Below are 20284 nucleotides of genomic sequence, written 5' to 3'. Positions count from 1 at the left end.
AGTGCGGGAGATAGAACGGACACAGTCGAGGGCCATGTCAACCACAGTAGAGGGGAATCCTCGGTTGCGGAAAAAGGAAGACATGTCGGAAGCACTGGTGTGGAAGGTGGCATCGTCGGAGCAGATACGGCGGAGACGGAGAAACTGGGAGAATGGAATAGAGTCCTTACAGGAGGCGGGGTGGGAGGAAGTGTAGTCCAGGTAGCTGTGGGAGTCAGCTATCTCGGAGGGTTGTAGAACTGGAGGAGGTTATAGAGATAGGGAGGGGAGAGGCCATGGAGGGATTTGAAAACAAGGATGAGAATTTTTAAATCAAGGCATTGGCAGACCAGCGGCCAATGTAGGTCAGCGAGCACAGAGGTGATGGGTGAACAGGACTTGGTGTGAGTTAGGATACGGGCAGCAGAGTTTTTGATGAACTCAAGTTTATGAATGGTGGAAGATGGGAGGCCAGCCAGGAGACCATTGAAATAATCAAGCCTAGAGGTAACAAAGACATGGATGAGGGTTTCAGCAGATGAGCTGAGACGGGGCGGAGTCGGACATGTGACGGAGGTAGAAATAGGCGGACTTAGAGATGTCACGGATATGTGGTCGGAAGCTCATCTCGGGGTCAAATACGACACCAAGGTTGTGAAAAGTCTGGTTCAGCCTCAGACAGTTGCCAGGGAGAGGGCTGGAGTCGGTGGCTAGGGAACGGAGTTTGTGGTGGGGACCGAAGACAATGGCTTTGATTTTCCCAATATTTAGTTGGAGGAAATTTCTGCTCATCCAGTACTGGATGTCAGACAAGCAGTCTTGACAATTTAGAGACAGTGGAGGGGTTGAGAGAGGTGATGGTGAAGTAGAGCTGGGTGTCATCAGCATACATGTAGAACCGGACGTTGTGTTTTCAGATGATGTCGCCGCGAGGCAGCATGTAGATGAGAACTAGGAGGGGGGGCCAAGGATAGATCCTTAGGGGACTCTAGGGGTGACCGTGCAGGAGCAGGAAGAGAAGCCATTGCAGGTTATTCTCTGGCTATGACTGGACAGATAAGAATGGAATCAGGCGAGTGCAGCCCCATCCAGCTGGACAACGGAGGAGAGGCGTTGGAGGAGGATTGTGTGGTCAACTGTGTTAAAGGTTGCAGACAGGTTGAGAAGGATAAGGAGGGATAGTTTGCCATGGTCAGTCAAATAGAATGTAATTTGTGACTGATAAAGGCAGTTTCAGTACAGTGGCAGGGATGGAAACCTGATTGAAAGGATTCAAGCATGGAGTTCCAGGAAAGATGGGCACAGATTTGGGAGGCGACAGCACGTTCAAGGACTCTGGAGAGGAAAGGGAGATTGGAGATGGGGTGATAGTTTGCAAGGACAGAAGGGTCAAGGGTTGTTTTTTGAGGGGCTGATGACAGCATATCCACCACACACTAAGTTAACCACTTTTAATTGGTCCCTTAGGTGGTCAACTATGTGAGGTTTACTGCAATAAATGTTCCACTTATTTGTAGTGTCTTAGATGAAGCTTGGACAGTGTTCACAACTTGGGAGTCTCAGGAAAACTAGCATGCCCTGATCCATAGCTAGGCCATCAACCATAAGTGGTTGGGACTAGGTGCCAAAACACGATTTCAGGGAAAGGAGGAGTGCTGCACGTGGCTGGAGTACCAAGTGCATGCATCAGCAGTGGCTGGGATTCATATCCTGCCCTTTCCAATTAGTAGTAAGGGATGACAATATGTTACACTAGAATGACTGTCTAAATGTAAAATTATTGACAAATATATACAATGTTACCCGCTTCAGTAGTTAAGCTTTGTAACTGTACTTCTCCAGTAATCTCTATTCCATTTTGGCTAAAGTTGTTTTCAGTTCCCGCTATTGAGTCATCTATTTTCATTCGTTTTGATGAAGGGGATAAGGTTCCAAAATCTCTCTAAAAAAGAGCAAACCGATTTTAAAAGGAAATAAATGTAATTAATTGAAAATTTCTCAACATATTTCTCAAGGAAGGTTCATCATGAGATAGTGTTTGAAGTTCAGGCTGCTGATTAATGTCAGAATGCTGAACAGAATAGTTACGCCGAGTATGCAAGCTCATAAAAACAGATTTTAATTCTGTTACTAATTAAGAATATTGTACTGCTGAAGAGAGAAAGTCAAAGGTTTTGCAAGTCTAAAAGTGGCACGGAAGAGCAAATTGCTTTTTCTTTGTTCCTACTATGTTTTACAAGAACATGCATTTATGTAGCACCTTTAATGGAGTAAAACATCCCAAGGCACTTCACAGGAGCATTATAAAACAACATTTGACACCAAGCCATATAAGGAGATATTAGGGCAAATGAGGTAGTTTTTAAAAGGAGCATCTTAAAGGAGGAAAGAGATAGAGAGGTAGAGTGTTTAGGGAGGGAATACCAGTGCTTGGGGCCCAGGCAGCTGAAGGCACGGACACCAATGGTGCCAGAATTAGAGAAACGCAGAGTTCTCAGAGGGTGCGGGGGTGGAGGAGGTTACAGAGGTAGGGAGAGGCGAGGCCATGGAGGGATTTAAACACAAGGATAAGAATTTTAAATTTGAGGAGTTGCTGGGCAAGGAGCCAACGTCAGTCAGCGAGCACAGGGATTATTGGAAAATGGGTCTTGGTGAGAGTTAGGCAGCAGAATTTTGGATGAGCTCGAGTTTCCAGAGGGTGGAAGATGGGATGCCAGCCGGAGAACATTGGAATAGTCAAGGCTGGAGGTGACAAAGGCATGGATGAGAGTTTCACTAGCAGATGGACGGAGGCAGGGATGGATGCACACAATGTTAGGGAGGTGGAAATAGACAGTCTTTGTGATGGAGACAATATGGGGCTTAAAACTCTGATCGGGGTTGAACTGAACACTGAGCCGGAACAGTCTGGTGCATGTTGCTGTTTTAAGGTATTGCCAAAGCAAAGCATACATGCATTTAAAGAGGGGATTTTAAAGAGGGAATATTCCCCTCACTAGCCCTTGCACCTGTAGTTACTGTTTCACTGAACCTGAATTCCTGTTTTTCAGATATCAAACCTCATTTTCTATTTAAGCAGAGGTTAATATTTAATGATGGCAAATTATTTATAAATTAACATTGGTCTTCCTACAGTAGTCATTGTTTGATAGAGGAGAGTTTGATACTGCAACAGCAGGGAGCAGCTCGAGATGACTGAAGCCAATATAGATATCACTGCATTGCATGTTGAATTTTCATATACCTCCATGATATGCTTTTCTCCAGATGAATTGAGATGGTTTTGGTCATCCACAGTTACTAATCTGTAGGTCAGAGACATGCTTGCATCTTGCTGGTTTTCTTTGTTCATATACTCAGTTATTCCTAATGACTCAGCAACCTGGAAAATTTATGGGGAAAAAAAAAAAGACATGAATGAGCTAAAATTTCCTTCTATTCAATTCATAAAACTATTGCAATGCAGTTATTTACTCACTACTCATGAACTCTGGCAACATTTTGCACTATGAGTATTGTGGCAAGTAGCAGATCTTCAATAGAAAGTCTGAAAAACATGCAAAATAGCCGTGGATAAATGTTGCATGCTTTCAGTGGGTGTGTGACTCGATGTGGAAAGATGGTAACTAGTTGATGCTGGAACTCTGAAATAGCTACAGTATCAGACTACTAAAGGAGAGCAATAAGGTAACCAAGACCTGTATAAAGAATGAAGAAAGTGTCATAATGGTTTAAGTGAAGAGAGGAGTCTGAAAAGATTGCATTTCACTACTCATCTTGGACTATATATACTTTAACCTAGACAATGGAAGTAACCAGTGAGACCTAACTTGCAAGAATAGACTGGTATCTGTTAAGGATCTGTGGTAATAGACATCCTTGCTAGATCCTTGGTTACTTCCAGCATAATAAATAAGCAGCTAGTGCTGAGGAAATGAAGTGGGGTTCACATCAGTTTTCAAAGGCTAGTACAAATAAAAATTCAGAAGGATAAAAGAACATGGAAGGAAGTTAATAATTATGACAATGGTTCCAGTGAAGGAGTTCATCCAGGTGAAATTGAAGTTAATTTACCTAGAAAGTTGTATGCAGAGTGAAGGGGAAAAGAAAATAGTGAAGAGACATGTTATTCTATCCTAAAAAAGAGGAATATCAGAGGGTTTGGGAAACAAGCAGGGGAGTGGGATTAAACTCGACAGCCCGTGTAAAGAAAATCACCAACAGACTTGCTGGGCCAAATGGCCTGTTTCTGTGCTGAAACATTCCATGATTCGAACTAGGAATATTTTTGATGGAAGTATAGAACTCAATCTGCAGGATACAAAAAGGAGTTTGAATGAGGATAGTGCCCAATACTTCTGGATGGTGCTGAGAGTTGGTCCTCAAATGAGGACACAGAAGCAAAGGCTATATGCTTTTGGACAACATTATGTAAAGGGATGTTTAGTATCAGTTGGGAGAACAGAGTGGCCAAAGTTGGGGTATCAAAGGAGTCCAGTAACAGAACATGCTACAATGAGAAGACTGCAACAGGCAGGGCACGAGTGCCATATCATTGCAGGTAAGTATTCTTGGAAAGCAGCAGAATTGATTCCACATGGGAAAAGACTGAATGGCAGTCTAAAACTGAGATAATGGGAATGTGTACAAAAATACCCGATTAGGAGAGTGACAACTGGTAAACAGCTATAGAAGCGAGCAAGGCACAGTATTCTGGAGTCTTTGTTACTTGTAGACTTGTCAATTCCAATGCTCTCCTGGCCAGCCTCCCATCTTCCACCCTCCATAGATTCTCCAACAAGCGAGAGTCTAACCACTGCCCCTTGACATTCAATACCATTACCATCACCGAATCCCCCACCATCAATATCCTGGGGGCGGTCACCATTGACCAGAAACTGAACTGGACCAGCCACAAATACTGTGGCAACAAGAGCAGGTCAGAGGCTAGGTATTCTGCGGCGAGTGTCTCACCTCCTGACTCCCCAAAGCCTTTCCACCATCGACGAGGCGCAACTAAGGAGCGTGATGGAATACTCTCCACTTGCCTGGATGAGTGCAGTTCCAACAACACTCAAGAAGCTCGACACCATCCAGGACAAAGCAACCCGCTTGATTGGCCTCTTCCACCTAGAAGGACAAGGGCAGCAGGCGCATGGGAACACCACCACCACCACCAAGTTCCCCTCAAGTCACACACCATCCTGACTTAGAAGTATATCGCCGATCCTTCATCGTAGCTGGGTCAAAATCCTGGAACTCCCTACCTAACAGTACTGTGGGAGTACCTTCACCACAAGGACTGCAGCAGTTCAAGGCGGCAGCTCACCACCACCTTCTCAAGGGCAATTAGGGATGGGCAATAAATGCTGACCTTGCCAGCGACGCACTTATCCCATAAACAAATTTTTAAAAAAGCTCGAGCTCATCCAAAACCCTACTGTCCGTATCCTAACTCGCACCAAGTCCCGTTCACTTATCATCCCCGGTTCTCGCTGACCTACATTAGCTGCTGGTGTGGCAATGCCTTGATTTTAAAATTCACATCCTTGTTTTCAAATCCCTACATGGCCTTTCCCTATGCCATCTCTGTAACCTCCTCCAGCCCTACAACCTCTCTTCCCCTCCCCACCATCGATTTCTCTGCACTTCTCCAATTCGTGTGTGTTTGGTCCAAAATGTGGCTTTAGAATGAGTCAAATGACCCTGAAAGAGACTTGTTGGAACAATGATTGCGGTGCTTTATTCTCCTTTAACCGGTGCTTCATTTGGATGCTCAAGTGCATAAAATATAACACTGAGGCTTAGTGAGAATCTCCTTAAAGTTATTGGTTGTGGGTTTGAACTGGTGGAAAACAGCATAAGGCAGGCTCTATTAACAAAAATGATCCAGCAGGAGAAAAAAATTCTGCCGTAGAATTTTTGAAATGCATGTAAACAATGAATAAGCACTAGTATTTGGCAAAAGAGCCAAAATATTCACCACCAACTCCAGTAAATCTAGAGGGATCTATTTCAGAATTAATTATTCATATGTATATTTGATGGTCCTTAACTACCTTCATGCAAAAAATGGACAATGGCATAATAGGTGGAAGAAAAATTTTAAGAACTAAATCTGTTATTTTTAATGTTGTTTGGTTTATAAACAAAAATATAAAAGCATTTACCTGTAGACAAGAGATCTGTAAGGGCTGCTGAGGATTTATCATTCGAATGGAACTACTTAAGTGCTCTTCAGCCATTTTCTTCACATGTTTATGCAGCATCTCAAACTCTTTATACACATCTGGAAATTGTGGTCTGGCAGGCCGTCCTTTTTCCACCTAGGAATTCAGCATTAAACATGAAAATCCAGCTCTTCTGGAGAACAAAATCTATCGTTTATATGACTTCAGTGTCTAAAGAACCAACTCTATAATTGTTATAACATGCAACACAAAAGAGTAACTGTAACTATTGTACAACGTAATAGTATTTCAAAGTTATTGCTCAAGTGAGAATTCTGTTATGTGCACTAGTTTCCCAACAGGCCGAAGTTCCTGATTCATAGCACATTTTCTTCCAAACCCAAAGTATTTTCATTACTAAACAAAACCTTGGGAGATGTGTGAACAACCTTAAAGGAGCATTCCTTCATAATGGGCTCCTAGATACCATGACCATTAATAATTTGGAAGCGTATAATTCAGCTGCTGTTACTATGGTGACCACTGTACTTTTAACTAGAAATGCAAGTTGTGCTCAAACATTCCACCTGTCAAAAAAGAGTTCAAATAAAAAAAAGAAAAAATTGCAAACGTAGGAAATACAGCAGATCAATCAGTATCTGCAAAGGGAAAAGACTAGTTAATATTTTGAGTTTAACCATTCATCAAAGCAAATAAGTTACACCTGAAACATTAATTTGCCTTTTCTTTTTACAGATGATAACTGATCTGTTGTGTATTCCTAGCTTTTCTACTTTTGCTCCATCTGCCAAAAGACTTGGGAAGGTGTCAGGTGCATCATTCAGAAGCCATTTAAAATCTCTGTAAACACAAACTGGTCACAATATTAAAAGGTTTCTGCTCAAAGTTTTTTTGTGCTGAAGGGGTGGCAGTGCGAGGAGAGAAGACGCACTACAGAACAATCATGTAACTGCCATACCCACAATGTGGTTTGCAACCAGAGGGGCCATCAGGATGGGAGAAATTCATCCACAAGGAAGGAGACTTAAGTAATACAAAAATTGGCAATCAACCCAGACCATTTTGGCTGAGGCTAGGTTTGCATCCAAAGCCAAGGTAAAAGGAAATAGGTTCATATTTTAACCAAAGGAAAGGTCATATATTGGAATTACAGACAGACTGCACACATTATCCCTCTGCTTTTAGCAGATTTTTTTTTTTTGAAGGGGGAAGGGGAGAGAAGCAGTTAGGAAGAAAAGTCAGAACTCCTCACCTTAATTACTAGGTCCACCATTTTGAGTACAGCACCACAGGGTGGCAGCTTTCATGAAACCATCACAGCTGACGTACTGCTAACAATTCTCACCGAGGATTCTGTTTCGGTCACCATTATTTCCAGTTTGCGATAGGGGTGGAAAGACTTGCAAAATGGTGGATTTATGAATAACTTGTGAATTGAGGGAGGTTACATGCACACATATAGACATGCACACTTGAGGTTTTTAAGTTAAAAGTAGATCTTTGTTTAGGGTCCTCCAGAGCCTGGTAAGTCTGCAATATCATGCAGTATTTAATTTGTCTATTTCTAGTGGAGCCAGGAAGGAATGCATCTTTAAGCAACCATGAAAACCTTCAGACATTCAAGTTTTACAAATAATAAACCCAACAAGTAGAATTGTTTTTATTTTCTCTGAAACAGCAGAATGTATCCGTTAAAGTTTCCCATGCGTTGCATGTTACTGTATTTATAATGTTGGATGAATAAAATGATCAACTGCAGATTAATAATTTTCTAAATGGCTTCAGATTACTTGGCCTATTGTGAAACCACTATCATTCACTTCAACAATCTTTTACATAAATTAGCATATGAAAAGAAAATTGCTGTATGTTGTGTACAAATTTGCTTAAATATTATAACTGTCAGATTATTTTGATATAGTATTTCTACACTAAAACCACAATAGTTTTAAGAGAATTTTGAACAAAGTATAATTCAGTAATAAAATGTACAAAACAGCCTGTATCAATTGTATTGGAAAAACAACTTGTGCAGATGTTAGAATGGCAGAATGTCTGCCAGAAAGAGTTCTGAGAAATTCGATAAGAGGTTATTTTGGGCTGAAAGTATTCTGGTCATTTTGTTTTTGTGGATGAAATATTAGGAGCTGGACTTGAATATTCATTGATTAGTTATGTGAAACTTAGTATTATCGTCTATTAATACTCAAAACACAGCTGTTCCAAGGATAATGTGGCTTACCTTCATCAACAGAAATTCCCAGAGAGTGATGACTTTTGTAAGCCTGGGGAGAGCCAATTCCATCAGTTCCTCATCATCACACTGTTTTAGGAGCTAGTTAAAACATAAATTTTAAATTACTGTGCTGGACAGAAAACATGATATAGTTTCCTGCAATGAAGATACTATGATTAGTACATTAGGATATTCATATTTAAATTGAATTATAGTAAAGCCACTTAAAGTAGCTATTGCAAGTTGAGATTTCATGATCCTATTGCTTTAAATATTAAAATGTTCTTGATCCACTCAAACAATTTTGACCTTAAAAGCTGTAACAAGCTTTTGGGCAAAAGAGTATTACAATTGCAATATGATAGTTTCACAGCACCAAAATGAAATTACTACTCTTTTTAAAAAAAAAAAAAAGAAACATTAGGTAGGTTTGGGGTCAAAACATAATTGGTTAATTAGGCAAGAACAAACAACAGGGCATGTGTAAAGGGGAAGAGGTTAACTATGCAAAGAATTGTTTTAACACAAGATGGAATGTGATGGTGAAAAAATCCCTGGCGTCTAATATGTACAGGAAACTTTCTGGTATCCGGCACTGACGGGACCGAGCTGTTGCCGTCCCATCAAAACTGCCGTAGAAACCAGCGCCAATGTTAAAACATACGGAGCTCAGAGAGCTCAGTGTGAAGCAACAAACCCTGTTGCTTAGCAACAGCTTCAAAACAGTCAGCTGCAGCTGCAAATATCTCTGTAGCTAAGCAACAGCTTCAGCTAGACCTTGCAGAGCCTGACTGGAGAAAAAAAGCAACGAAAAGAAAAAAAAATTATCTGAACCGACTCATGAATTTTGCCGGTCGATAGAGCTTTCCGGACATTTAACCTCCGGATAAACGAAAGTTTCCTGTAACCCTTTCCTGATGTCCTTCAGATGTGCCCGACATAAAAGATCAAATGGCACTATTTGAAAAGGAGTAAGTGAGGTCTCCTGGTGCTCTGGCTAACATTAATCTCTCAACCAACACCACCAGAGACAAATTAATTGGTCATTCCTCTTGTTGCGGTTTGTGTGACCTTGCTGTGTGTAAATTGGCTGCTGCATTTGCCTACAAAATAAGACTGACCACACTTCAAAAATAATGAATTAGCTATAAAGTGCTTTGGGATGTCCTGAGCATGTGAAAGGCACTATAAAATACAAATTCTTTCTTTCTTCCTACAATGTGTACGGGACTCAGTTCTAACCAGTATGTTAGAAGCCCAACAAGGGAGGATTCGTTACTGGATCTAGCAATGCAGAATGAACCAGAGCAGATTAGAAGTAAAAGTAGGGGAACATCTAGGCAATAGTGGCCATGATATAATACGCTTCAAGAAAATAATTGGGAAGGACACAGGTATGACAACGACCAGGGTAATGAATTGGAGAAAAGCTGATTTTGAGGGGCTGAGAATAGAACTTAGGAAAATAAAATTGACAACAATATTGGCAAACGATGTAGAACAGCAATGAGAAACATTTAAAAAAGGTGTTCAACAGAGTCTGGGAAAAATATATTTCACTAAAAAACAAGAACAAACTAAACACTAATGAGACACCATGGATGAATAAAGACATGAAAGAAAAATTGAGGGTAAGGAATGAGGCGTACACTAAGTACATGGACAGCAGAGGAGAGCAAAACAAGGGAGAATACAAAGAGGCCAGGAGAGAAGTCAAAAAAAACAATTAGGAAAGCAAAAAGAAACAGATAAAATTATCAAGGAACATAATAGTAAAATATTCTACAGGTACAAATAAAAAAAGAAAAGTCGGGATCAAAATAGGGCCACTAAAGGATAGACAGGATAGAATCACAGGCAGCGATAGCGAAATGGCAGAAATATTAAATAATTATTTGGTTTCAATATTTACCAGAGATATGGATCAGGTGGACATGAGATTGGAAGATGAGATTAGAAATGATAACCACATTTAAAACGTTTTAAAAAAAGGAGAAATATTAAATAAACTAATCAAACTCAGGATAAAACCACTGATCCGGACGGATTGCGTTCGCACATCTTAAAAGAATCTAGGGAAGAGATAGCAGAGACACTATTACACATATTTAGTACCTGGTTAGAAAAAGGTGTAGTGTGACTGGCGGATAGCTAACATTATTATACCTATATTTCAGTAGGGAGATGGAACATGTCCAGGGAACAATAGACCAGTCAGCTTAACATCGGTGGTAGGAAAGATAATGGAATCCCTACTGAAGAATAAAAATAGAAAAACATCTAGAAACCAAAAATAATAATGAATAGTCAGCATGGATTTCAAAAGGGAAAGTCTTGCTTGACCAACCTCAATGAATTCTTTGAAGAGGCAACAGAGAGAGTAGACAAGGGTAATGCAATAAATGTAATAAATCTAGATTTCCAAAGACCTTTGATAAGGTAGCACATAATAGACAAACAAATAAGCAGAGAGCATGCGGAGTCAGGGAACAAGCAGCAGAATGGATAGCTAGCTGGCTGCAAGACAGAAAACAGAGGTTAGGGGCAACGGTTAGCTATTCAGAGTGGCAGAAGGTGGGAAGTGGGGTCCCACAAGGATCACTGTTGTTCACAATTTATATTAACGATTTAGACTTTGGAATCAAAAACACAATTTCTAAATCTGCAGACGACACCACATTTTTTTTTGGGGGGGGGGGAAAAGAGGGGGCTATAGAACTGCAACAAATTACAAGACATTAATAAACTGGGCATATAATTGGCAAATGTATTTCAACGTAGATAAGTGAGGGGTATTACATTTTGGCAAGAAAAATAAAGAGGTCAAATATTACTTGGGAAATAAGAATCTAAATGGGGTACAGGAGCAAAGGGAGTACAAATTTGCAAATCACAAAGTAGCAATGCAGGTTAATAAGGCCATAAATAAAGAAAACCAAGAGTTTATTTCTGGAGGGATAGAATTGACAAGTGGAGAAGTTATGCTAAACTTGTATCAAACCTTGGTTAGAGCACACTTGGGAGTACTGTATACAGTTCTGGTCGGCCTATTATAAAAAAGGATAAATAGGCACTGCAAAAAAAACCATGTACAAGGATGATCCCAGAACTACGAGGTTATATCCATCAGGAAAGGATGAACAGGCTGGGTCTCTTTTCTCTAATATAGGTCATTAAAATGATGAAATATGTTGATAGAGTAGGCAGAGTGTTTCCACCTGTTGGGAAGAGCAAAACTAGAGGCCATCAATAACGAGATAGTCACCAAGCAATTAAATAGGGAATTCAGAAGAAACTCATTTACCCAGAGAGTGGTGAGAATGTGGAACTCGCTACCACAGGGAGTTAGAGGCCAATAGTATAGATGCAGTTAAGGGGATGAGAGATAAGCATGATGGGAGAAGGGAATCGAGGGTAATGCTGATAGAGTTAGATGAGGAAGAATGGGAGGAGGCTCGAGTGAAGCATAAATGCCAACATAGACTGGTTGGGTAAATGGCCCGTTTCTGTGCTGTATATTCTATGTACCTTTTTTTTCCATAAACATGCTTTGTCATTTGTTATTGTTATAGCATCACAAGTCTATTTTATATGAAGATATCATGTGCTACTACATATGAACAATACTAAAACATGATTTTGTGATGCAAATGGCTAGCTCCACAAAAACTTGCAACGGCAAAGGCAACAGTTGGAATTTAAATGCCCCAAGTTCATATACCACAGTGTTTAACCATCCTACAATAATCAATATACTGTATATGTGACAAACTGAAAACAAAAATTCAAAAGGTTCATAGTTTTTTTTACAATGAAGAACATTTTAAGATTGAAACAAATTGTAAGTCAATAATAGGAGCAAGAAAGATATAGTTGAAAATGGCCGCGTAAAAGAATTTGATGGTATTGCCATATCTGGACAAGGGAACTAAGCAATACTTCCCAAAGAATATAAAGTTCTCTCTGATGTTCACACCATCCACTGGTAAAACTTACATTTAACAAAAGAGTGAAAACAAATGCTCATGAGCTTGTAATCTATATCAAACATGAAAGAAAGCAGGGCAGCCGCGACAGAAAAGTAGGCCATAGGCGAAGAGGAATCAAGCTCATCCGCTGCTAAAACCCTCATCCATGACTTTGAACCTCTAGACTTAACTATTCCAACATTCTACTGGCTAGCCTCCCATTTTCCACCCTCCATAAACTTGAGCTCATCCAAAACTCTGCTGCCGGTATCCTAACTCGCACCAAATCCTGTTCACCCGTCACCCCTGTGCTCACTGACCTACATTGGCAATGCCACATTTTTAAAATTCTCATCCTCGTTTTCAAATCCCTCCATGGCCTCACCCCTCCCCATCTCTGTAGCCTCCTCCAGCCCTACTACCCTCTGAGATCTGTGCTCCTCCAATTCTGGCCTCTTGTGCATCCCCTATTTTAAATCGCTCCAGTATTGGCAGTCGTGCTTTTAGATGCCTGGACCCCAAGTACTGGAATTCCCTCCCTAACAATCTCTCCTCCTTTAAAGATGCTCCTGTTCCAGTACAGTTACAACACTGGCATTTACCTGACAATGTGGAAAACTGCCCAGGCATGTCCTGTCCACAAAAAGCAGGACAAATCCAATCCAGCCAATTACCGCTCCATCAGTCTACTCTCAATCATCAGCAATGCGATAGAAGGTGTCGTCGACAGTGCTATCAAGCGGCACTTACTCACCAACAACCTTCTCGCCAATGCCAGGACCACTTGGCTCCAGACATTATTACAGCCTTGGTCTAAACGTGGACAAAAGAGCTAAATTCCAGAGCTGAGGTGAGAGTGACTGTCCTTGACATCAAGGAGCCCTGGTAAAATTGAAGTTTGTGGGAATCAGGGGGGAAAACTCTCCACTGGCTGCAGTCATGCCTAGCACAAAGGAAGATGGTTGTGGTTGTTGGAGGTCAATTATCTCAACCCCAGGACATCGCTGCAGCAGTTCCTCAGGGCAGTGTCCTAGGCCCAACCATCTTCAGCTGCTTCATCAATGACTTCCCTCCATTATAAGGTCAGAAGTGAGGATGCTCGCTGATGATTGCACAGTGTTCAGTTTCATTTGCAACTCCTCAGATTATTAAGCAGTCCATGCCCGCATGCAGCAAGACCTGGACGACATTCAGGCTGGAGCTGAAAAGTGGCAGGCAACATTCGCGCCACACAAGTGCCAAGCAATAGCTATCTCCAACAAGCGAGTCTAACCACCACCCCATGACATTCAACAGCATTACCATCGCTGAATCCCCCACCATCAACATCCTGGGAGTAACCATTGACCAGAAACTTAACTGGACCAGCCACATAAATACTGTGGCAACAAGAGCAGGTCAGAGGCTAGGTATTCTGCAGCAAGTGGCTCACCTCCCGACTCGCCAAAGCCTTCCACCATCTACAAGGCACAAGTCAGGAGTGTGATGGATTACTCTCCACTTGCCTGGATTAGCGAAGCTCAAACAAGAAGCTCAACACCATCCAGGACAAAGCAGCCCGCTTGATTGGCACCCTCAGCTGGAAATAGTATAAATAGTATTTCAAAAACAAATGAAAAAGAGAGCAGACTAACAGTCAGAAATTGTGCTTTAGGCACTACATTTAAAGGGAAAACTAAAGCTGTAAAATGATTAAACCAGGAGAAATAAGAAATATGTGAGTAAAACATTAGAGCTGAAGGACAGGCTAGGGTGTGTGGCCCAAATAAGGGTTCTTTATACAAACGCATGGAGTATAAGGAATAAATTGAATGAACTGCAGGCATAAATTCAAATTGGAGGGTACGACATGGTAGTCACGACTGAGACATGGCTACAAGACAGTCAGGACTAGGAAATAAATATACCAGGTTATTAGGTCTATAGGAAAGATGGGGAAAATGGCAGAGAGGGTGGAGTAGCCTTCATGATTAAAGTTGGGTTTATGGGTAGAATTAATAGGAAAGGATTTAAGACAGTAGTGGGAGTTGTGTATAGGCCCCCTGGTAGCAGCTGTGAAGTGCTAGATTGTATAAATACAGATTAGACAAACCTGTAGCAAAGGCAGTGATTTTAATGGGGGGATTTTAACTTTCATATAGATTGGGATAAGCAGACTAGCACCCGTCAGAAAGGAAGTGAATTTAGTGTGTGTCTGGGATAGTTTTGTACAAAAATATGTCCTAGAGGCAACAAGGGGGCATGCCATATTAGATTTAGTAATGAGTAATGAGCCAGATTTAGTTAACAGCCTAACTGCGTGAACATTTATCCAATAGCGATCATAACATGATCGAGTTCAACGTAGCATTTAAAAGGGAGAAACGCGAAACAGCTACTAAGATTCTAGATTTGGGTAAGGCCGACTTCAACGGGATGAGACAGAGACTGTCCAGAGTAAACTGGGCAAATCTGTAAATGGGTAAAATGACAGAAGATCATTAGGAGATTTTCAAAAAAGAATTCAAGGTGATACAGAACCAGTTTATACCCGAGGGGCAAGAGCTCTACTTGCCATAAAAAACACCCATGGACAACTAAAGAGGCGAGGGACAGCATAAAACAAAGAAAAAACATACAAAAATGCAAAAAATACCACAGATCCTGGCGAATGGGAAAGGTACAAAGATCAGCAAAGGATGACAAAACAGATAGCAAGAGCTACAAAAAGGGGAGTATGAAAAGAAACTTGCAAGGGACATCAAAATCAACAAAGAATTTTTACAATTAGAAAAAAAAGAGGGTAGTCATGAGCAATGTTGGCCCCTTAAAAACTGAAAGCAGTGATAGTGTCAAAGATAATAAGGAAATGGTGGACGTATTGAATAATTACTGTGTGTCAGTATTTACAGTAGATGGAGGATAGCATGCCAGAAATCCCAAGAAAAGTAATATTGAATCAGGGACAGGGACTCAATAAAATTAACTTAAATAAAATAACATTAATGAAAAAAATAATGGTACTAAAGAGTGACAAATCCCCGGGACCAGATGGTTTCCATCCCAGGGTTTTAAAATAAGTAGCTGAGCACACGGCAGATGCCCTAACTAGAATCTTCCAGAGCTCTTTTGATTCAGGAACCATTCCTTTAGTTTGGAAAACTGCACGTCACTCCGCTATTTAAGAATGGCGAGGGGAAACCAGGGAATTATAGACCAATTAGCCTAACATCTGTTGTCAGGAAATTGCTAGAGTCTATAATTAAGGATAAAGTGACTGAACACCTCAAAAATATCCAGCTCCCCTCCCCCCACTCTTCTCTTACTCTGATTCCTCTCTTCTCTCACCGCCCCCTCTTTAACTTCAAACTATGTTCCATATGTTTAGAAAAAATGATAAGAACACTTTACATATAACACAATGTTTTGAAGAATATTAAGAAAAGCTATGCATTATATTGAAGATTCATGAAATACTGAGAACATGTTCTAAGTAAATTTTAGGTCCAATCTAGATTTAAAATCAGCACCTAAATTTAACCAAGCCACATTTGCCAAAACCTCACCTCTTTTAGTCTTGCTTTCCTCTTCAGGACTTGCTCTTGATAATAAGTATTGTTGTGGTGTTTCGGAGGTCGGCCTCGTCGTACAGTTCGCCGGCGTCCAGGGAAATGTCGTGCTAACGTAACTTTTTCAGTCTATAAGAAAAATAAAACTTGAATATTTTTACCTCTATTTACCTAAAATCAAGTGGTTTCCAATATGGACATGGCTAACACCCAATACTAAATAAAGCACAGTACTGTTATAGGATACAAAAGATAAAGAGGTAAAGCAGAGAGAGATGGGGGGGCGCGGGCAGGAGAAGGGGAAGGGGAAAGGGAAATGCAGAAGAGGCCAGAGTCAGAGGAACAGTGAGTTCAGTGAGGCAAACCTATTAAGGGATTTAAGTTTGAGATGTTGGAGAGTCAATATAGGTCAGCACGCAGATGGGTGTTGGGCGAGCAGCTCGTGCTGCAGGATAGGATACAGGCAGAAGTTTAGAGCATGGGAGACCAGCCAGGAAAGCATTGGAACAGTCGAGTCTGGAGGTGACAACGGCATGGATGAGGATTTCAGCAGCCGATGGGCGGAGGCACGGTGGAAGCAGGCCATGTTGCAAAGGTGGAAGCGGATGATCTTTGTGATGCCGAGAATATAGGGTCAGAATCTCAGCTCATTAGAATAGGGGGCCGACGTTGGAACAATCTGGTTTAACCCTAAGGCAGTGGACAGGGTAGATGGAATCAGCTGCAAGAGTGTGGAATTTGTGGTAGGGTTGAATACAATCGTTTGTCATACCAAGGCTATTTTTGAATAGTGGGGTTACATTAGCTACCCTCCAATCCATGGGAACTGTTCCAGAGTCTATAGCATTTTGGAAGATGACCAGCAATGCATTTACTATTTCTAGGGCCACTTCCTTAAGTACCCTAGGATGTAGATTATCAGGCCCTGGGGATTTATCGGCCTTCAATCCCATCAATTTCCCTAACACCATTTCCCTACAAATACTGATTTCATTCAGTTCCTTCCTCTCATTAGACCCTATGTTCCCCGGCATCTCTGGGAGGTTATTTGTGTCCTCCTCTGTCGTGCTGAAGACTTGTGCTCCAGAAATAGCCACGCTTCTAGCTAAGCTGTTCCAGTACAGCTACAACACTGGCACCTACCCGACAATGTGGAAAACTGCCCGGGTATGTCCTGTCCACAAAAAGCAGGACAAATCCAATCCGGCCATACCGCCCCATCAGTCTACTCTCAATCATCAGCAAAGTGATGGAAGGGGTCATCGACAGTGCTATCAAGCAGCACTTACTCACCAATAACCTGCTCACTGATGCCTAGTTTGGGTTCCGCCAAGACCACTCGGCTCCTGACCTCATTACAGCCTTGGTCCAAATATGGACAAAGGAACTGATTTCCAGGTGAGGCGAGAGTGACTGCCCTTGACAGCATTTGACCGAGTGTGGCATCAGGGAGCCCTAGTAAAACTGAAGCCAATGGAAATCAGGGGGAAAACACTCCACTGGCTGGAGTCATACCTAGCACAAAGGAAGATGGTTGTGGTGGCTGGAGGCCAATCACTTCAGCCCCAGGTCATCGCTGCAGGAGTTCCTTAGGGCAGTGTCCAAGGCCCAACCATCTTCAGCTGCTTCTACAATGACCTTCCCTCCAACATAAAAAGGTCAGAAATGGGGATGTTCACTGATGACTGCACTGTGTTCAGTGCCATTCACAACTCCTCAGATAATGAAGCAGCCCACGTCCGCATGCAACAAGACCTGGACGACGTTCAGGCTTGGGCTGATAAGTGGCAGGTAACATTCGGGCCACACAAGTGCCAAGCAATGACCATCTCCAACAAGCGAGTCTAACCACCTCCCCTTGACATTCAACAGCATTACCATCACCAAATCCCCCACCATCAACATCCTGGGGGTCACCATTGACCAGAAACCAAGAGCAGGTCAGAGGCTAGGTATTGTGTGGCAAGTGTCTCACCTCCTGACTCCCCAAAGCCTTTCCACCATCTACAAGGCACAAGTAAGGAGTGTGATGGAATACTCTCACTTGCCTGGATGAGTGCAGCTCCAACAACACTCAAGAAGCTCGACACCATCCAAGACAAAGCAGCATGCTTGATTGGCACCCCATCCACCACCTTAAACATTCACTCCCTCCACCACCGGCGTACCATGGCTGCAGTGTGTACCATCTACAAGATGCACTGCAGCAACTCGCCAAGGCTTCTTCGGCAGCACCTCCCAAACCCGTGACCTCTTCCACCTAGAAGGACAAAGGCAGCAGGCGCATGGGAACACTGCCACCTCCAAGTTCCCCTCCAAGTCACACACCACCTTGACTTGGAAGTATATTGCTGTTCCTTCATTGTCGCTGGGTCAAAATTCTGGAACTCCCTCCTTAACAGCACTGTGGGAGTACCTTCACCACACAGACTGCAGCGGTTCAAGCGGCAGCTCACCACCACCTTCTCAAGGGCAACTAGGGATGGGCAATAAATGCTGGTCTTGCCAGCGATGCCAACACCCCATGAACGAATAAAAAAACTGAGGGAAAATACGTCTCATCCAAGACTGGAACACAGATGCAGGAGTCAAGAGAGGTGGTGGGGAAATATGGCTGGATTTTGTTAGCATAGCTGACCCAATGCCTGTGACTGATGTAGCCAAAGGAGCAGCATGTAGATGAAGAGGAAGGAACCATGAATAGATCCTTGGTGGGAAGGGAAGCCTTTGGTGGAGATACTCTAGCTATAATCACACAATTAAGAATTGAAACAAGCGAGAGTAGTCTCACTGAGGTGGATAATGGAAGAGAGGCATTGGAGGAGGATGATGTGGTTGACCACATGAAAGGTTGAGGAGGACTAATGCACCACCATCACAGAGGAAGTCATTTGCGACCTGGATTAGGGCCACTTCAAGCTGTGGCAGAGCTGGAAACACAATGAGAGATTGAAGCATGGAGTTGTGGTAAAGATGGGCACTGATTTGGGAGGTGACAACATCTTCATGAATCTTGTAAGAAAGGGAGAGTAAAGGTTTTACTGGGGACATGGGCATCAAAAGTGGAGATGCTGAGCGGGCAGAGTGAACAGTCAGAAGTCATGGTCCATATCGGTACCAACAACATAGGTAGAAAGAGGGATGAAGTTCTGCAGGCAGATTACAGAGAGCTAGGAAAGAGATTAAAAAGCAGGACCTCAAAAAGGTAGTAATCTCTGGATTACTCCCGGTGCCACACACGAGTGAGTATAAAAATAGGAGGATAGAGCAGATGAATGCGTGGCTGGAAAGATAGCGCAGGAGGGAGGGCTTCAGATTCCTGGTGCATTGGGGCTGGTTCTGGGGAGGTGGGACCTGTACAGGCTGGACGGGTTGCACCTCAACAGAGCTGGTACCAATATCCTCGCTGGGAGGTTTGCTAGGGCTGTTGGGGAAGGTTTTAACTAATTTGGCAAGGGGATGGGCACTAGGATGTAGCATTAGAAAGGAGAAACAAAGGGCACAAAGGATTGGGAGAGACAGATAACACTAAAGCAAGACTTAAGAACACAGGATGGTCTAAGATAGGTTTACACTGCATGTATGTGAACGCATGAAGCGTAGTAAACAAGGTTGGTGAGCTACAGGCACAAATAGCCACATGGGAATATGATGTTGTGGCAATAATGGAGCCCTGGCTCAAAAAAGGGCAGGAGTGGGTATTAAATATTCCTGGATATAGGGTGTTCGGGAAAGATAGGAGGTGGTTAAGGAGAATGCTAGTGCTGAAGAGAGAAGATTTCCTGGAGGGGTCAAGGACAGAATCTGTATGGCTAGAGTTAAGAAATAATAGAGGCGCCATTACACTACTAGGTGTATTCTATAAGCCATCAACTAGTGGGAGAAATATGGAGGAGCAAATTTGTAGGGAAATTACAGAGATGCAAGAACTATAGAGTAGTGATAATGGGGGGCTTCAACTATCCCAATATAGACTGGGATAGTAATAGGGTAAAGGGCAGAGAGGAGGAAGAATTTCTGAAGTGTGTTCAGGAGAATTTTCCTGATCGGTATGTTTCCAGCCCAACGAGGAAGGAGGCATTGCTGGATCTGGTTCTGGGGAATGAGGTAGATCAAGTGGAGCAAGTGTCAGTAGGTGAACATTTAGGGAACAGTGATCATAGTATCACAAGGTTTAGATTAGCTATCAAAAAGGACAGGGAGCAACCTAGAGTAAAAATACTTAATTGGAAGGAAGGCAAATTTCAGTGTGATAAAAACGGATCTGGTTTAGGTATACTGGAATCAAAGAAGCCTTTAAAGAGAAAATAGTTTGGGTACAGTCGAGGTACATTCCCACTAGGGGGAAAGGTAGGGCAGCTA

General features: G+C 42.3%; 1 protein-coding gene across 1 annotated transcript in view; it reads right to left on the bottom strand.

Moving 5' to 3' along the window:
- znf839 (zinc finger protein 839) overlaps positions 1 to 20284 on the bottom strand; it is a 53882-nt gene that overhangs the window by 6557 nt on the left and 27041 nt on the right. The window contains exons 3-7 of the mRNA XM_086003016.1: positions 15920 to 16051; positions 8413 to 8505; positions 6150 to 6305; positions 3224 to 3361; positions 1783 to 1921 (exon numbers count right to left, since the gene is read on the bottom strand). Of these exons, the coding sequence (XP_085859142.1) occupies positions 1783 to 1921; positions 3224 to 3361; positions 6150 to 6305; positions 8413 to 8505; positions 15920 to 16051 (658 nt within the window). The remainder of the gene's footprint in view (positions 1 to 1782; positions 1922 to 3223; positions 3362 to 6149; positions 6306 to 8412; positions 8506 to 15919; positions 16052 to 20284) is intronic.

Source organism: Somniosus microcephalus, chromosome 12 (assembly GCF_052327205.1).
Source record: "Somniosus microcephalus isolate GS21.2 chromosome 12, FLI_Smic_1.0, whole genome shotgun sequence".
Taxonomy (NCBI): Eukaryota; Metazoa; Chordata; class Chondrichthyes; order Squaliformes; family Somniosidae; genus Somniosus; species Somniosus microcephalus.
The sequence above is the reverse complement of the archived record's forward strand: the minus strand, read 5'-3'. Positions and strand labels throughout refer to the sequence as shown.